This window comes from Nanorana parkeri, unplaced genomic scaffold, assembly GCF_000935625.1.
Source record: "Nanorana parkeri isolate BGI_ZX_2015 unplaced genomic scaffold, ASM93562v1 scaffold165, whole genome shotgun sequence".
NCBI lineage: Eukaryota > Metazoa > Chordata > Amphibia > Anura > Dicroglossidae > Nanorana > Nanorana parkeri.
Window position 1 is genome coordinate 984,048 of NW_017306433.1, and position 16,798 is coordinate 1,000,845.

A 16,798-nucleotide genomic window follows, 5' to 3' on the forward strand; every position below is an offset into this window, starting at 1 on the left:
AATCCCGACCCCCACCCCCTGTAAAAACAGGGCATTTTGACAAGTATTGTACTTGTCAAAATGCCCCGATGTTTACGCTATGGTATGGCTGCTCTCCCGCACCGAAGTTAAAAAAAAACATAGTGCAAACATCGGGGCATTTTGACAAGTACGAGTAAGTCGCCCGCCTTACTTGCCTTGCGCTAGCGCCGGGCCTGGGTGGGAGTCATGTCATAGAGGCCGTGAAAATAGCTTGAAAGCCATGGGGTGTCTGCCAAAATTCTACCTACCATACTCTTCTCTATAGGGACCTAAATTTTAGTGCCGACATTGTGATGCCAGTTGAGGATCTTCTGGAGAGCAATCGCCTTAAGATTGGTTGTGTTTTTAGTTCAATTCACAACACATAGCAAGGACACTGCATTTCTGGCAAGGTCAGCATTTGCTAGAAAATAAAAACTAATGCAGCCACCACATTTAAACAGACCCTATCACCAACTTAAAAAATGCAGGTAGTAGCACGGAGTAATTTAAATACTTACTTAACCACCTGCTGTCTGACCGTTGTAATTAAACGGCCGGACAGCGGCTTCTTGGATGCAGGTGGGCATCTTTAAACGTCCCCTCCCGCCCTGCACGTGCCCACCGCTAGGTGGCGCGCACCAGCGGGGAATCAGCTTGAAATGTAAACAGCCAGTGATGGCTGTTTACATACAAGCATTCCACTGTCTGTAGAGACGCCCGATCGCTTGTAATATGGGTGCGGGTGCACGGACCCCCTCAGTCATAGCCGCCGCTGGCGATCCCGAGCTCCGCTGTGCCCGGTGTGATCCCGGGACCAGCACAGCAGCTCTGTAACCAGTGATCAAAGGGAGATCAGTACACGATCTACCTTTGATCTCCAACTCGTTGTCGGAATGCAGGAAGTGATGTATATTACATCACTTCCGCATTCATCTGTCACTCTCCGGTACAGAAGCCAGAGAGAAGCTGGTGAAGCAGGTCTCTGCTTCATCAGCTTCTCTGGGGGTCCCTAGGTGACATTAGGGGTCTTAAAGACCCTTGATGTCTCCATAAAGAGGACCTGTCACTGCAAATTGGCGATCATATAGGGGGCTAGTTAGTCCCCTATGTGATAGCAATAAAGTTAAGTGAAAAAAAAGGTTTAAAAAAATTTAAGTTACAAAAAAATAAATAAAAATGTAAAAGTCGCATATAAAAGCAATTTTAAAAAAACCTATTTTTTTAAAATTCCCCCGCCTCCACATACACATGGAAACATGCTTCAGGTGCGCCTACGTGCGAAAACAAAGATTGCGCCGCACATGTTACATATCACTGTGAACGTCAGAGTGGGAGCAATAAATCTAGGGCCATCAATCACTGATAACACAAATAACATAAATTAATGAGCGGTAAAAGCTTTTAAAGCGTTGCCTATGGCCAATTTTAGGCATGGTAGTTTTTCGTCTCCATAGAGGACCTTTCATTGTATATTGGCTAGCACATAGGGGGATTGTTAGCCCCCTATGCAATAGCATAAAAGTTAAGTGTAAAAAAAAAAGTCACATATTAAAAAATAAAAAACACCAAAAAATTCTAGGGCCATCAATCACTAATAACACGAAACTAATAAGAGGTAAAAGCTTTTAAAACATCGCCTATGGCCAATTTTAGGTATGGTAGTTTTTTGCGATTTCGCGAGTGCATGCAAAAGCTTGACATGTTTGTTGTCCATTTACCTGACGTGACCCCGTCTTTTATATTTTACAAAAAAATTGGGCAATAATCTTTTGTGACATAACGTAGGGGGAACTTTTTGTTTTCAAAATTTTCTGCACTTTTTTGATTATATAGAAAAAAATAATTAAATGCCACCAAAAGAAAGCTCTATCCGTCCCCAAAAAACAGAATAAAATTCATTTCAGTACAGCGTTGCATGACGGAATAAATGTCAGTCAAAGTACCTCAATGCTAAATACTGAAAAATGGCCTGGACAGGAAGGAGGTTTAACACCCCGGTCAGCAAGTGGTTAAAGTGTATTTCCACATTTACAGTCAATTTTGAGAAACCCACAATATATGTTATGTGTTCCCATTCATAAATCATACCTTAAAATGTTTTAGTTTGTTTTTTGTGAACTCCTATGTGCAAATTGCAGCTTGTCTTGAGCAGTTTGAAAGTAGAAGGACAGACTGAGCCTCCCCTTATTAACATACAATGCTTCTAGATCTTTAAGCCTTTGTTAGGACAGACATTGTTCAAATCTAGTTTACAACTTATAGTGAATCAGCCAACGCAGTACAGACAGAGTAAACACAACTTCCCACAGCCTCCTCCTTACATAGGCAGGAAGCTACGTAGGGGTGTTAAGCAAATACAAACACATAAAAACCACTTCAAAATGTAAGCGGCAATTTTGAATTATGCTGTGTGAATGGGAACATGTAACAAATATAAAGTAGGTGTTGCCCTAATTATCTGCAGCATTGAAAATGCACTTTAAGGACTGATAAGCTGCAATGTAATCAATTTTTGTTCCTGGTTTAAGTCCTATAAGAGAAAATCAATCCGAACTTGGCGTCATGGAACAAATGATTGGGCTTATAAAGTTGTTGTAATTTTCCCCAGCCTGGTTCCTTAAATATGTCGAGTTGTAATGTTGCAAAGCTTAAAGGTTCCAATGTAGCAGTGAAGAGCCTCCTCTCTTTTGTTTCAGTTCAGTGAGACACTTTTCACATCAGCGCTTTTCCGACTTGAAAAACCTGGCATGTAAAATGTCAATATACCATGCTGCACTGCTGGCCTGATCTTCACTGTTCCACAGAATGTAGCTTTTACTTCCTTAGGCTCAGTTAAAGGGGTGTGAATTGTGGTGTTCGTTGTTGGCGTAAGTCACATGCACAAGTTTCCATTTTATCTGTAATAGACAGGAAAAGACCCACGTGTGAGAATAGTACTTCAAGAACACTTCTTGATTACCTTATGTCTGACATTTGGAGCATGCAATGTTAAATGAAACCTGTACTGCTTTTGAAACTCCTTAAGAAGATACCGCGGGATGTTGTTTATTAGCTAGAAAAGCTTAATCTGTGCCCCTCTCTGATTTTGTTTTACATTGTAACCTGGACCTGACTCTTCTTCATTTAATTGCTAAATGATGCTAACTGCATATCAACTTTATGTGAATATAGAGTATAGGAAGCTATAGGCTCACACAACCCGCTTTCAAAGTACATTTTTGAAAAAAGGATTAATGCTGCCATCTAATGAAGAGAGAATATTTTTGCCCCCTAATCATGTTACCTTTGTACTTCTGTAATTGAATAAATACTCTTGGACTCCCAAACCTTTGGTGTGGCACTCTTGCGGCCCTTTTGTGTCAGAGAGTTGCCTTATCAGAGACATTGATCTCTACAGCGTGGACTTCTCTTCACACCGAGAAATTAATCCACGTTTTCCAGGACAGGGGATGTGCTTTAGTTCAAAAAAAGGAAGACCAGAAGAAGACTTTCTGGTTAAAAAGGATAATGGCACCTGTGGTGTCTAGGCAAGAATTATATATACACAGGTTCACTTTAACTAACTAAAGTGAAAATAAATGCTTCTGAGTGCTTTTTTTCCTCAATATGTGGAAGAAGAAAAAAAAAAGACCTTCCTCCATGTATGTACCATTTACTTTTTTGAGTATGGTTGAAGATCCTTAAGTAGTGATCTGAGCTGAGGCAGTTCTAAATTTCTTATAGGTATTTTTGTATAGATATATCCTAAATATGTCAACCTTTTTTATGTTTTAACTTGTTTTGTTGTTACATTTTTATATGGGTTATTCAAATGACTGTAGGACTTGTGCAGATGTGGGTTAGAAAATCCAGCAGAAGATAACGAAGTACTTACCCTACTACTCTTTAAGGAATCCTCCTTCCTTGCAAATGGTCATCTACCCTCTGTCTACCCTGCCAGCTCTGCTTCAAGGAATGAAAACGCTTTAGAATTTTGCCCAGATTTGACTAACTGCTTATTAATGAAACCACAATGAGTACTGCACTTACTAATCCCAAACACAGCTACAACAGTGGTGAAACCCTTTCTTTAACAGCATGCTTCACCCCTGTATAGACTGTTCCCTGGTTGTTTCCCAGTAGGTGCTTACATTTTTGCTTTCTAATTTAACCATAATTAAAGAATACACTGAATTACTTACTTTTCTTATTTCTCTTGTAGCTAGCAAGGAAGAATTGGCTTCACAGTTAAATGCTCTTAACAACGAGATCAGCTCAAGCTCCAATATCCCAGATCTAATGGATGAATTTATTGCAGAGAGGTTGAGGTCAGGCGCTGGTCCAGTAAGTAGCTGCTGTATGCGTAATTCATAATGCAATCATTATGTGATATTGAGAATACTAGAAAGTTCTATGGCCAATAAATTACCAGGAAGAAAGCTTTCTGCATTCTAAGCAAAACAAATGTGGCAGCTCCAGAATACAATTTACAATTAAGCAGTGTAGACCACATGTGGTTTGGTTGGAGCCATTAGCAGCTCTGGATGGTAGTTCTAAGTTGAGATGGAATATACATATATAATGTTTACTTATAGCAGGGGTCTCAAACGCAATTCACTTGGGGACCACTGGACACATTTTCTACTCCCTTGGGGGCCGCTTGCCACATTTCATATTTCAAAATAAAATGTAACTATAACTATATACCGGACCAGTGTTAATGTCCGCGTGTGTTTACAATGTCAGTATATGTGTTGTGATGATTTCTTTGTATGCAATGTCAATATCCTTTGTGATAGTTTGTGTGTGTGTGTATTGTCAGGATTTCTGTGAGTGATATCGGTATGTGTAAGTAGATGGAGAGACCCTCCGCACTCCTCACAGCAGTCCCGGCCAGATATGAAAAAAGTGGTGCTCGCAGTGATGAGATACAAAGCATGGCGCCGTGCAAACACAGGAAAGTCATGAAATCACCAGCACTGAGTAGTAAAGATAAATATGTCGCTTTTATTGGACAGAAAGCATCACAGACATCCAAATAAACCGACGTTTCGGGGCTGCGCAGGGTCCCTTCAGGAAATTTATTTGGATGTCTGTGACGCTTTCTGTCCAATAAAAGGGACATATTTATCTTTACTACTGAGTGCTGGTGAATTCCTGACTTTCATGTCGGTATGTGTATTAACATTTCTGTGTGTGTCATATTAATATGTATAGGTGTGTATTTTTTCCCCACAGGTGTTTTAATTTTAAGCAGCGAGGACTGACAGGTTCACACATTCAGTCACACACAGAGAAATATACGCACACATAGAAATATGCACACACAGATATACTCACATTCCCCTCCACCAGAAATACACACCCAATAAGACCTCATTCACACCTGTAAGTTTATGGGCATTTATGAACTCTTAAAGCCTCTGCATGTAAACGCCTGCACACAGCATGTGATTTGTATGTGGTTAGGAATCAATCACTATCCCTGGACGCATCGATCGTGCATCCAGGGAGAGTGATTGTTTTCTAACTACATGTAATCATTTGACATACGAATTCATGCGGTGTGCAGGTGTTTACATGCAGCTGCTTTCACCTGATCATTAACTTGAATAGGTGACAGCTGCTGTAAACGGCTGATTAGGGACTCCTGCTGCAGGAAAATGCAAATTCCTGACACAGGAATCCCTAAACACAGATAAACTTACAGGTGTGAATGGGGCCTAATACTCACACAGAAAGAAAAATACGACCCCAAGACTGTCAGAGCGCCGGCCAAAAGGAACTCAGTGCGGGCACAGCCAGGAGCAGCTATCAATCATATCCGACAGAGATGCAGATCGTTTAGCTCCTCCCCCAAGTCTGGTACGCAAGTCTGTGACTGTGTGCCTGACTTGTCAGCTGGCTGCGGGCCCCATGGTACCTGTTTGCAGGCCAGTACTTTGAGACCCCTGACTTTTAGGGATATATGCACACATTCTTAAATGAACAGGCTTGTCTTTTAGCTCTAGCAGACCACAGCTCCTACAAAAGCTTATGGTAGCAGGTCAAATAAAAAGGTATGTTTTCAGTTTTACTAGCACTAACTTTTTAGAGTAAGAAGCAAGCGGTTTTCTTTAAAGGAGAATTATGGGGAGAGTGAAATACACTCATCCCCATAATAAGAGCCAAAGTGTGACACGGAAGTTATCACACGTTGGCTCTACAGATCGAGAACTGATCACATACCAATCCCGATCACTATATGCTGAGTTTTGGGTCACAGGATGAAATAGAAAATGTCCTCCTGTGACCCTTAAGAGAACTATGGCCAAAAAAGGCTGTCTTTAAAAAATCAATATAAAACTAGAACTGCATGGGGTTACAGTAGGATAGATCAATAATAAACTAATAGAGTATTTTGAGGATTGTTTTGAAGGTACCTGAATAGTGTGTGTTGCAACACAGGTAGATATTGAATTAAGGTGTGGACAAATATATATAAAAAATGTATTGCCTATCATCAAAGGGACATGTCTTGTCACTTCAAAGGACAAAGTATATTGAAGTAAAGAATGAGAGAAAAAAGGCAACAAAAGTGGATACTACGAGGGTAGCAAAAATACAGATGGGGTTGGAATGGTGAAGGAATAAAGGGAGGAAACTGGGAAATGATGAAAAGAATATGAGGGACAGGTGAATCTGTATTGGGTAGGGGTCCAGTCACTTTACTTTATTGTTTTAGGGGTTTATGTGTTACAATTGTCTTTTGTAATATTTGGTGTAACTCCTTAATACATTAAGGCCAGGTTCACACCATTTTTCTGGACCAGATCTGGAACGCGCAGCATTGCATTTTGCTGCGTTTTTTCCACCTTAAAATGGGCTTACATGTGCGTTCCAGTGCATTTGCATGCGTTTTTGGTGCATTTTCATGTGCATGTGCAGTCCAGAGAAAATGAGACATGCAGTATTTTTCTGGTCTAGACCGGAACAGACTGCTCTGAACAGAGCCCAGAAATGACACAGGGATACATTGGGATGCTTGTTTGGTCCGGGAACAAACTGTTCTGGTCGGGACATGATCCGGACATGGTGTGAACAAGCCCTAATGCCACGTTTAAATTCCACATAATTTTCCCCACAGTTCGCCTTATTAAAATATGAAGCAAGCAGGTACAGCAGGTGAAATAATATATTTCCAAGGGGAAGAACATATACCCACCAACACTGAACTCTTACTAATGGAAGGAACTGTCTCTATATAAATGACAATAGCCACAATTCAAGGCATTTTCAGATAGGATCATTCTATTACACACCTAAGACTTTCAATACTATGTGCTATACATTTGTAAGACAAGATAAAGCAAATCTATTATGAAGAAGAAATGTGGGATTGTGGATGAGTTTTAGACTGGTGAATTAGACGCAATCTACAGAAAATATCTACAAGGAATGATTGTTGACCACAGTTATATAACTTTATAAACTAGTGTTATATAAAGTTAGTGTTGAATATCATAAATAATTGCAAAATCACTATGCACTGAACTCAGCAACTAAACACCCAGTAGAAATACCCTATCTTGATCAAGATAATTGTACTCAGGCAAAAGTATGATATCACAAATTTTACCTATTTTTTTTTGTCCTCTCCCACCAGACACTAACACGCAGGGGTAGCAGCCCTGGTAGTCTAGAAGTTCCAAAGGATTTACCAGACTCCCTAAATAAACATTGTCAGATGCGTCCAGTAGATGATCCTGGTGTTCCATCAGAGTGGACTTCCCCAGCTAGCGCTGCCAGTAGTGACCTGCTCAGCTCAGACAGCCACTCTGACTCCTTCAATGCCTTCCAGTATGATGGTAGAAAATTTGAAGGTAAGCAGTTTAACATTTATAACTTATTTTAATGTGGGTACTGCCATGTCCAAGGGATGTTAAATTAATATTGTAACCTAAAGAAGGGCGATGTACTGTATAGTAAAGTGTAATTGTTAGAGATGCACCAAAATGAAATTTTTAGACTGAATTTAAAAATTTGTTAGGCTGAAACTGAAAATGACTTATGTCCCAACCTTTTTGTAATGTTTTACCTTTTTTTATTATTTTATTTGTATTTATTTATGTTATTCTTAGGGGCATTGGGGAAATAGCAGAGGTCTAAGCAGACCCCTGATATTTCCCTTTTAAAATAGAAAAGGAGATTGAGGACACTCAGTCCTCAATCTCTTTTTCTGCAGCCCCAGCACTCATTACAGAAGCTTCCTGTTCATTCACAATCTGGAGATAAATATTTAAATCTGGAGATAGTAAATATTTACTATCAACCAGTCATGAATGGACAGGAAGCCTCTGCACTGAACTCCTTCTTGCTCATTCATAAAGTGTGCAGATAGTAAATATTCATCTGCCACACAGGCGGGAAAGAGCAGCAGGGATCATAGTGGACACAGACTGAAGCTTGCAGCCGTCACCCAGCAGGGAGGAGAGAAGCTAGGGATGTGTATGGCCTTTTTTGGACATTTTCGTACTATCTGCATTTTGCCCATAGTACCATTTTTAGCCAAAATTTCGGTGCATCCCTAGTAATTAAACCCTTCCTCCACTGAACAAGCAGAATGGTGAATTCCCATATACATTATTCCTACAGTTCTGTTGAAATGTCTTCTATTCACATGTGCAGCAAATTTTAGTAAAAATATTTCAGGAGTGAGGATTCAGGTCTGGGAATATGTTTCTCAAAATTTCTTGAATACCTTGCATGGTAAGTCTGCCATTCAGCCAGTTGAAAGAAAAACAAAAAATATATTAAACAAAAGACACATATTTGAAGATCTGCTTTAATTTTAAAAATATAACAGTAGCTTAATATTGCCCATGCATTTAAATCTAGTTGGCCTTATACTGTATACTATGTCTGTATACAGTGTACTGCCATTGTGCTAGGATAGCTTATGATATAAAATATTTTCAGAATGACTCCTCATAGACCAACATGGGTCTAGCAATTTCATTTTTTTCCTCCATCATAGGATGGAGGAAAAAACTGGACAGACACAGATGTCACAACGGTGCCGTGCCAAGTAGTGCATGGATCCCCTCCTGATCGGAACTGAAGTCCTCCATGTGAAAGGGGCCTTGGCGTACCGTTCTGAACAGCCATATTTTATCAAAGCAGGAAAAGTGTTATGTTCGGGCCCGGTGAGCATGTTATATTGGTTTGATGGCTTTTTTCATATTCGATTGTAGTTAAACCTCTGTGACATGACCAATGGACACTATAACTCTCATTATTTAAAGCGGAAGTAAAGTTCAAAAGGTAAGGTAAACACACCTCATACTTGCACATTATCGCACACTTGCCTTACAAGTATAGCTTCCTCCAGCGCTGACCGATCTGGGCTGTCAATCGCTGTTCCATCCACCGATGCGTCTTTCTGGTCCCCCATCTCCTCTGCTGGTTCTTCTAGGGCCCCCATCATTCACTTCAATCATTGAGCCGCCTCTGATGGCATAACTCCTGGGCATGCACACAGGAGTTACATCATCTTCGGCACCCAGCTCCATTCCTGGCATATTACAGATGCTGGAAAGGTACAGGGTGGTACACTCTATGGCGCATTGAAATAAAAAACTGCTAGAGGTGAGAAGCAGATGTTGTTTCTCTCCCGTTCATTGAAGGACACAGGGCAACAGATCGTAGATCCTGTATGGTAGGGTATATCGCCACCTGCAGGAGTAGGACGCTAGGCACATAACAAAAAGACAAAAGACAGCCTAGGGGCGGCCCCTGCTGGTGGCCAAACCCCCCACCTGCTGACAAGTCTCCAGTTTTTTGCCTAGCGTCAGGAGTAAGGAGCTAAAACATTTTCTCTGGAAAATTACTTTCCTTCCGGTTTTTTTTCGCGATTCTTCTAGCAAGTGTCACCAGGGCGACATGCTGGATGGAGATGGATCCTTGTAGTCTCCCCTGGGTGGCTGTCGAGCGCATGCAGACTCTGCCACGGTGGGTCGGCTGCGACTAGTAGTCCCTATGGGTGCCTGCGGGTTCGTCCCGGGGGGTGCATATGACAGGGGGTCCTGACCCGCCTGTCACAGCACTCCCTGCAGGCTGGCGGCACCGCGTCTGCGGTCGGGGGCGCCTGCCTTTCGCTGCTTCCCTGCACGCCTGGGCCTGGTAATTATCTGCTGTGCCTGTGCTGTGGTAACCGGCTCTCAGGTAAGCTGGCTGCACTGGGTCTGTCCCAGCTGCAGCTTTTCAGCTCCCTCCTCCCTCTCATGGGGCCTGGATGCTTGCCTGGGCAGCGGGGGCTGACCTGGCCAGCGGTGTGCCTGGGTGTGAGCACTGTAGAGAGGCTTGGGTCGGCTGAGGGTGTCAGTTTGGACCGCGGGTGCCGCTGGCCGTGCGGCGGCCATGGCCACTCCTTGAGGCCCAGGTCTCGTTTGCGGCCTCCAGTGGCCTCTGCGGCCGCCATCTTGGATCAGGGCAAAATGCCCTTCCTCCTGTGTCCCTACCTCCCAGGGCTCCTGCCCTGGCCAGCGGTGTCCCTGGTTGTGGACACTATGGCTTGGGTCGGCTATGGGTGTCTGCTTAGCCCTGGGGTGCCGCAGTCCGTGCGAAATGCCCTTTCTCCGCTGTCACCTCCTCCCAGGGCTCCTTTCAACCCCAGATGGATGGGGGGGAGCTTCCTTTTGGCCTGGGGCGCCGCTGAAGCTGGAAACGGGGGGCAGCTCTCCTCCCGTGGGTCGGATACTGCCGGTGCCAGATGAAAATAGGGCCGGGGATCGTGGGTGCTGCGGTGGTCTCCCTGTTGCCCGTGGCGGTCGTCTGGTGGGCGGTTGTTGGTGCCAGTGGGATCATGGCTCACAAGGACGAGCCTTCTTGGTTCAGGGATGTGAACTGGTTGCAGCACGGGTGCGCGCCTTCCGTATGTTTCTTAAAATTGAGGTGTCTCCTGGCTCTTCTACGCTGTCCTCGGTGCAGTTCGGGACGCATAAGAGCAAGTGCTCCGACAAGGTGTTTCCCTACATTCCTTTTTTCTTTTTTGATGAATTTATCTATAAGTAGTGGAAACGCCCGACCAAGTTCTTTACGGTTCCAGTACGTTTCTCGGTTCGCTAGCCGGTTGCGGAGGACTTTTGGTCCAAATGGGCCTCCCCGCCTGGGGTGGCCCACTGGTCTCCCGCTTGAACACTGCTACCTTTATTCGGGTGGTGGATCACCGTCCTTTAAGGATTCCACCGGTTGGAAGGCTGAGGCGTTTTTTTGCGCGCCTTGTACTCGGTGTCGGGTGGGCTGATGCGACCCGTCCTGGCTTCTGCCTGGTCTCTCAGACCCTGTCGGAGTGGGCAGGGATGTTGCACCAGGGTCTCGCGGAGGAGCATGTTTCCCCCACCTATGGGGAATTGGCGGTGCTGCTGGTGCAGGGCTTGAGTCGGTCTGCAACTCGGCCTTGGATGCGGCGCCCCTGGTGGCGGTTACGCTTCGCCGTTTTTCTGGCTTACGTGCTGGTCGGCTGACCAGGCTTCTACAAACATTCTAACGGAGCTTCCCTTCGCTGTGGACTGCCTGTTTGGCACCACCTTGGACTGGATCGGCTCTTGGCGGACTTTTGGCTGACTCACGTCTCCGACGCTTGGGTTCGGGAGCTGGTTTCCTCTGGCAACAAAAGATCGACTTTCAGACGCCTGGCGGATCTTCATCGCGCAGTGGTGGGCGTCTTGTCCCAGGGGGTAGTCGTGCCGGTTCCGTTCCCGGAACGGTTGCGGGGCTTTTATTCACATCTGTTCACTGTGCCTAAGTGAGAGAGGGTTCGGTCCATCCTGGGCCTCAAACGCCCACACTCTTTTGTGCGGGTCCGTTGTTTACGCATTGAATCAATTCGGTCCGGGTGATGTGACTTGGTCAGGGGGACCTGTTGGCCTCCATCTACATCAAGGAGGCCTACCTTGCTGTGCCTATTGCGTGTCTCCTCAGCGATATCTTCGTTTCGCGGTGGGGGAAGAGCATTTCCAGTTGTGGCGCTGCCTTTCGGCCTCGCGTCGCCCCCGCGGGGGTTCACCGAGGTGCTTGCCTTGGTTCTGGCGCTCTTGTGTTGCCGGGGAATCTCGATCGTGGGGTATTTGGACGATCTGCTTCTGCGGAGTTGCACTCCTCCTCTGGTGTCGGCTCGGGAGGTCACTGTGCGCTCCTTAGAGTAGTTCGGGTGGATTCTGGATCTCCGGAAGTCTTGTCTGGTGCCTTCGCCGCACCTGGAGTATCTGGGCCGAGTCCTGTCCACGGTCGCGGCCCGGGGTTTTCTTCCTCCGGACAAGCTACTGACACTTCGTGCTGACGTGCGTCTGTTGCGGACTCGCTGGTGGTCGTCCATTCGCTTCTGTATGCAGGTCCAGGGTCTCATGGTGGCCTCCTTCGAGGCGGTGCCTTCTGCTCAGCACCACACCAGGACCCTCCAGTGGGATATTCTGGGGCTGTGGGTCAAGTCCACCCTGTCGCTGGACGTCGGTCGATCAATGTGTTGGAACTTCGGGCGCTTCGCCTGTCCCTTCGTTGGTCTCCACAGTCTGTCGGTTCGGGTTCAGTCCGACGACGCGACCGCGATGGCGTACATCAACCATCAGGGCGGCACAATGAGCGTGGCCGCATGTCGAGAAGTGTCCGGGATCCTGTCCTGGCAGGCCGACTCCCTCAGTCGCCAGTCGATGTACACGGGGGGGTGGTCCCTACGCCGGGAGTTTTTTCATCAACTCTGTCTTTGCTGGGGGAAACCAGAGGTGGACCTTCTGGCGTCTCGTCTCAATGGAGAGGTTCATGGCCCGGGCTCTGGATCCCTGGGCGGTGGCGGGGGATGCCCTGGTGGCTCCCTAGGTGCCTTACGGTCCGATTTACACCTTCGCTCCACTTTACCTGTTACCTTGGCTTCTGCGACGGATCGTGGCCGAAGACTTCCTCGTGGCCCGGGGTTGGCCTCGGAGGGCGTGGTACGCGGATGTGGTTGTGCTGTTTATGGCCGCTCCTTGGCGGCAGCCTCTGCGTCCGTACCTTGTGTCCAAGGGGCCTGTGTTCCATCCTTCTTTATCGTCGCTGGCTTTGACAGCGTGGCGGTTGAGGGCCGGGTCCTGGGGGACCAAGGGTTGTCTGATACGTTCGTCTCCACGATGCTTGGAGCACGCAAAGCAGTCTCTGGGAGGATTTATCTTTTGCACGTGGCGGGCCTATTTTGTCTGGTGCGAGGCGGGGTCCTGGTCTCTGTGATTGTTTTCCATCAGCAACATTCTTGCCTTTTTGCAATGCGGTGTGGCTCAAGGGTTGGCATTGAGCACGTTGAAGGGGCTGATTCTGCCTTGACTGTGCTTTTCCAACGGCCCTTGGCGTCTAATGCTCTGGTTCGCATCTTTTTGTTCAGGGGGTTGCGCGTATTGCTCCTCCTGTCCGCTTGCCTTTGGCACCGTGGGATATGAATCTGGTGCTTTCGGTGCTGCAGGAATCCCCCTTCGGAGCCTATTCGGGAGATTCCGCTTTTGTCTTTGTCCCAAAAGAGTGGCCTTTTTGGTGGCCGTCACTTTCGTTCGGTGGGTGTTTGCATTGGCTGCCTTGTCCTGCAAGTCGCCTTTTCTGGTCCTTCATGGGGTCAAGGCTGTTCTCCGTCCTCGACCGGCCTTCCTGTCTTAGGATCTACGATCTGTTGCCCTGTGTCCTTCAATGAACGGAGAGAAAAGGATTTTACGGTGAGTACAAAAATCCTATTTTTGCAAAAGAGACTTTGCATGTCTTTTCTACCAAAAAATAACTCTTCGTAGCAGTTTTATTATTTTTAAGTTTACTTCTGCTTTAAGGAGGCTTTAAGAAGAGGAGTACTTTCAGGTACTAATACCATTTGCTTTCCTTTTAGCAGGCTTTCCATTTGGGAATGAGCCATCAGTCCCTGCCACTGTGGAGGCAGACGCTGTGTCTGTGCAACTTAGTGTAGAAGAGCAGGAAGTGGTCAGTCTTACTGCACTTCACATTGACTCTGAAAATTGCAGTCTGAACCAGCAGGCCCTTTCTGCAGAAGTGTTTGTCCCAACAGGTATGCTCATACTGCTTTGGTTAATTTGTTTTTCTGTTGTGTATAACTTTAAACATTTTTGAGTTCTGATGTTATATCTAATTATTTTTCATCCAGAATTCTCGGTACATAGGACTTTCCAGCATGTAATCTCTTGTTTTTTGCAGCACAGTTTCTATATATATGTATGTATGGCAGGTTTGTGAAAATGTTCTTCAACACCCTAGTTTCTGGTGTGTGGGGTCTGTTAAATATACCTTTTTGAAAGTGTTTTGTTATATCTGTTTGATATGTTTAAAAAACAAAAACAAAAAAAAAGTTGATCATGTCAGAAGTTCAGAACTGTCCCATGTGTTGTGCACTCTTGGGTCTGAGTAGAAACCTTGGCAGAGCTGATACCACTCAGTCCACAAAGATGCTATGTGTTGTCAGCCCACAACAGGACTTCTGGTAGATCAACAGGTTATTTCAGTGCATGCATGGTCTTTAAAGGGATAAACTATGGGGAAATGTTCAGGCATTGCAGATATGTACTGCCTATGTTGATATGCTTGTTTTAGTATACTTTAACTGACCAGCTTTCACATTCATTATTTTCATGTCCTCTATTGTGCCTATCAATTCATTAAGTATGTGATAGCTGCTTTTGAGTTTTATCTTTTGCTTACATTAGAAATTTGAGGACAAATCCTACTGTATATCCAGCACTCACTGTCAAAGCAAAACATTTTTAAACCACACGTAGCAATTTTAGCTACTTAATACACAGTCAAAAAAAATCTCCTGCTTTATCTGTTTCCATTAGCCAACCTCTTGAGTTATTTTTGACGCAGGCTCTGAAAATGCCTCTCCTGCGGTGTCTGCCCATGGCTCACGTTCCCAGACGCCGTCTCCTGCTCCTCTGACGGCTGAACAGACAGAGTTACATGAAAAGCTGCAACATTCGGTCCTGCAAACACCGGATGACATAGGTAAATGAAGATGCAATTTCTTCTTTTATGCCTAGATATTTGGGTCTTTGCACAGTTTGTCTTCATGTACAACATAAACGTTATTAGTGGTTAATAACAGTGCAACAGAATGCCATCGGGGGCACAGGTATAAATGCAGATATTGTAACTCTGATAAAATAATAAAGGATTGCTTATACTTAAGATATATCTTAAGTAAAAACTTTTTTTTAAATTGTGGAATGGCTAGAGCCTTTGCCAGGTTTTTATTGCTGTCTGCTTCCCTCTGGGTAGATTTATTTTTTCTCAGTTATAGTGACCATTGTCACCGGAACAGAAAATTATGAAAAAGTCCAAATTGTCAATCAGAAAAGGAGGTAAGGGGTATTTTTCACTAGGGTCAGGTGACATCTGTCTAAGAGGAGATTTTCCTTCACTCTGGAAAGATTTCCTCTCACTACCTGTTGTGCCCCCTCGGCAGGAAATGAGAAGGAGTCTCCCTAATGGGATTTAAAAAGCAATAATCATGGAATCCTTTCCTCCTCTATCCAGAACTAAAATATAAGCTTTGGATGCGCTTGTATTTTCAAATGTGTGTGACTTACATGGCTTTTTGTTAACATAATTATAAAAATCTCCACAAAGAGACATTTACACTTGACAGCCAAGCATATGTTATGTGCAACAACACTCCGTGTTCACCTTATTTACTACAACATCTTCACAGTTATATTTATTGTATACACTCAATGCTATTTTCTTTTATAAGCAGAGACCTGTGACTTTCCCCAGGAAAGCTGCAGTGTGATGGCAGGTGGCACACTCACTGGCTGGCATGCAGATGTGTCCACGGTAATGTGGAGGAGGATGCTGGGAATCCTGGGAGATGTCAATAACATCAGCAATCCTGAGATCCACGCCCAAGTGTTTGATTACCTGTGTGAACTCTGGCAGAACCTAGCCAAGGTATGCTGTCATCTGGAACCAATCTTATCATTGTGCTTGGAAACGTGTCATCCTGTACTCCATTTTAACCTTTTTAAATGTTCTGTCTAGGAGCAGACACCACAAAACACCTGCTGTTATCTCTATTAGCAACAAAAATCTATTTTGTATCCCTCTCTGCTTTACTTTTCACTTTTTTTTTCTTTTAACTGGGGCTTGACTTTTGGTGACCTGGTGGCTAACACTGCCACCCTCACCCATCCAGTCATAATGTGGCCAAAAAGAGTATGCATAGTGGACAGTAGGATGTTGGGGGGCTTAACTATAACAGTAGGAAAACTCTGGCCCCAGTAACAAAGTGAAACTAAGGGTGCACAGCTTTTATGGCTTATAAAGGTTTTAGCAGGCATCTTATCATGGCTGTGCTTAGACAGGATTTCTTCTTTTAAAATGAAGTGGACTCACGTTGCAATTTTCATGTAACTATGGTAATCATGGGTATTAAAAATAAAATTGAATTTGCTTGTGATTTACTATATTAGTAATATTAGTAGTACAGTATTTTATGCCGCTTTTTTATCATTTGTGCACTAGGTGGCACTATTGTACTCTAGTTTATACTGTAGCAGGCAATGCTGAAGCCTCGGGTTGAAAATATATGTATTTGATTTGTTGTCACAGAGGTACAACTGGGATGCAGTTCTCACCCATGCTTCATGTTATATTCCATATACACAGTCTACTTATTTGTATTGCTTAATGATTACTGGAGCTAATTAAAGTAGAAATCCAGGCTAATCAAATTCACATACATGTCAGGGCCCTTTTACAGCTTATATAATTCTTTCGATGGGTCACACAGGCCCTCTTTTTTTCACGGTTCCACTTT

At 44.5% G+C, this 16,798-nt stretch overlaps 1 protein-coding gene across 3 annotated transcripts in view; it reads left to right on the top strand.

The window, feature by feature from the left end:
* Positions 1-16,798, top strand: part of RALGAPA1 (Ral GTPase activating protein catalytic alpha subunit 1) — a 200,366-nt gene that overhangs the window by 81,366 nt on the left and 102,202 nt on the right. For all 3 annotated transcript variants that reach the window (XM_018554588.1, XM_018554585.1, XM_018554587.1), the window contains exons 18-22: positions 4,205-4,326; positions 7,628-7,844; positions 13,862-14,035; positions 14,848-14,985; positions 15,737-15,930. In XM_018554588.1, coding sequence (XP_018410090.1) covers positions 4,205-4,326; positions 7,628-7,844; positions 13,862-14,035; positions 14,848-14,985; positions 15,737-15,930 — 845 coding nt within the window. The remainder of the gene's footprint in view (positions 1-4,204; positions 4,327-7,627; positions 7,845-13,861; positions 14,036-14,847; positions 14,986-15,736; positions 15,931-16,798) is intronic.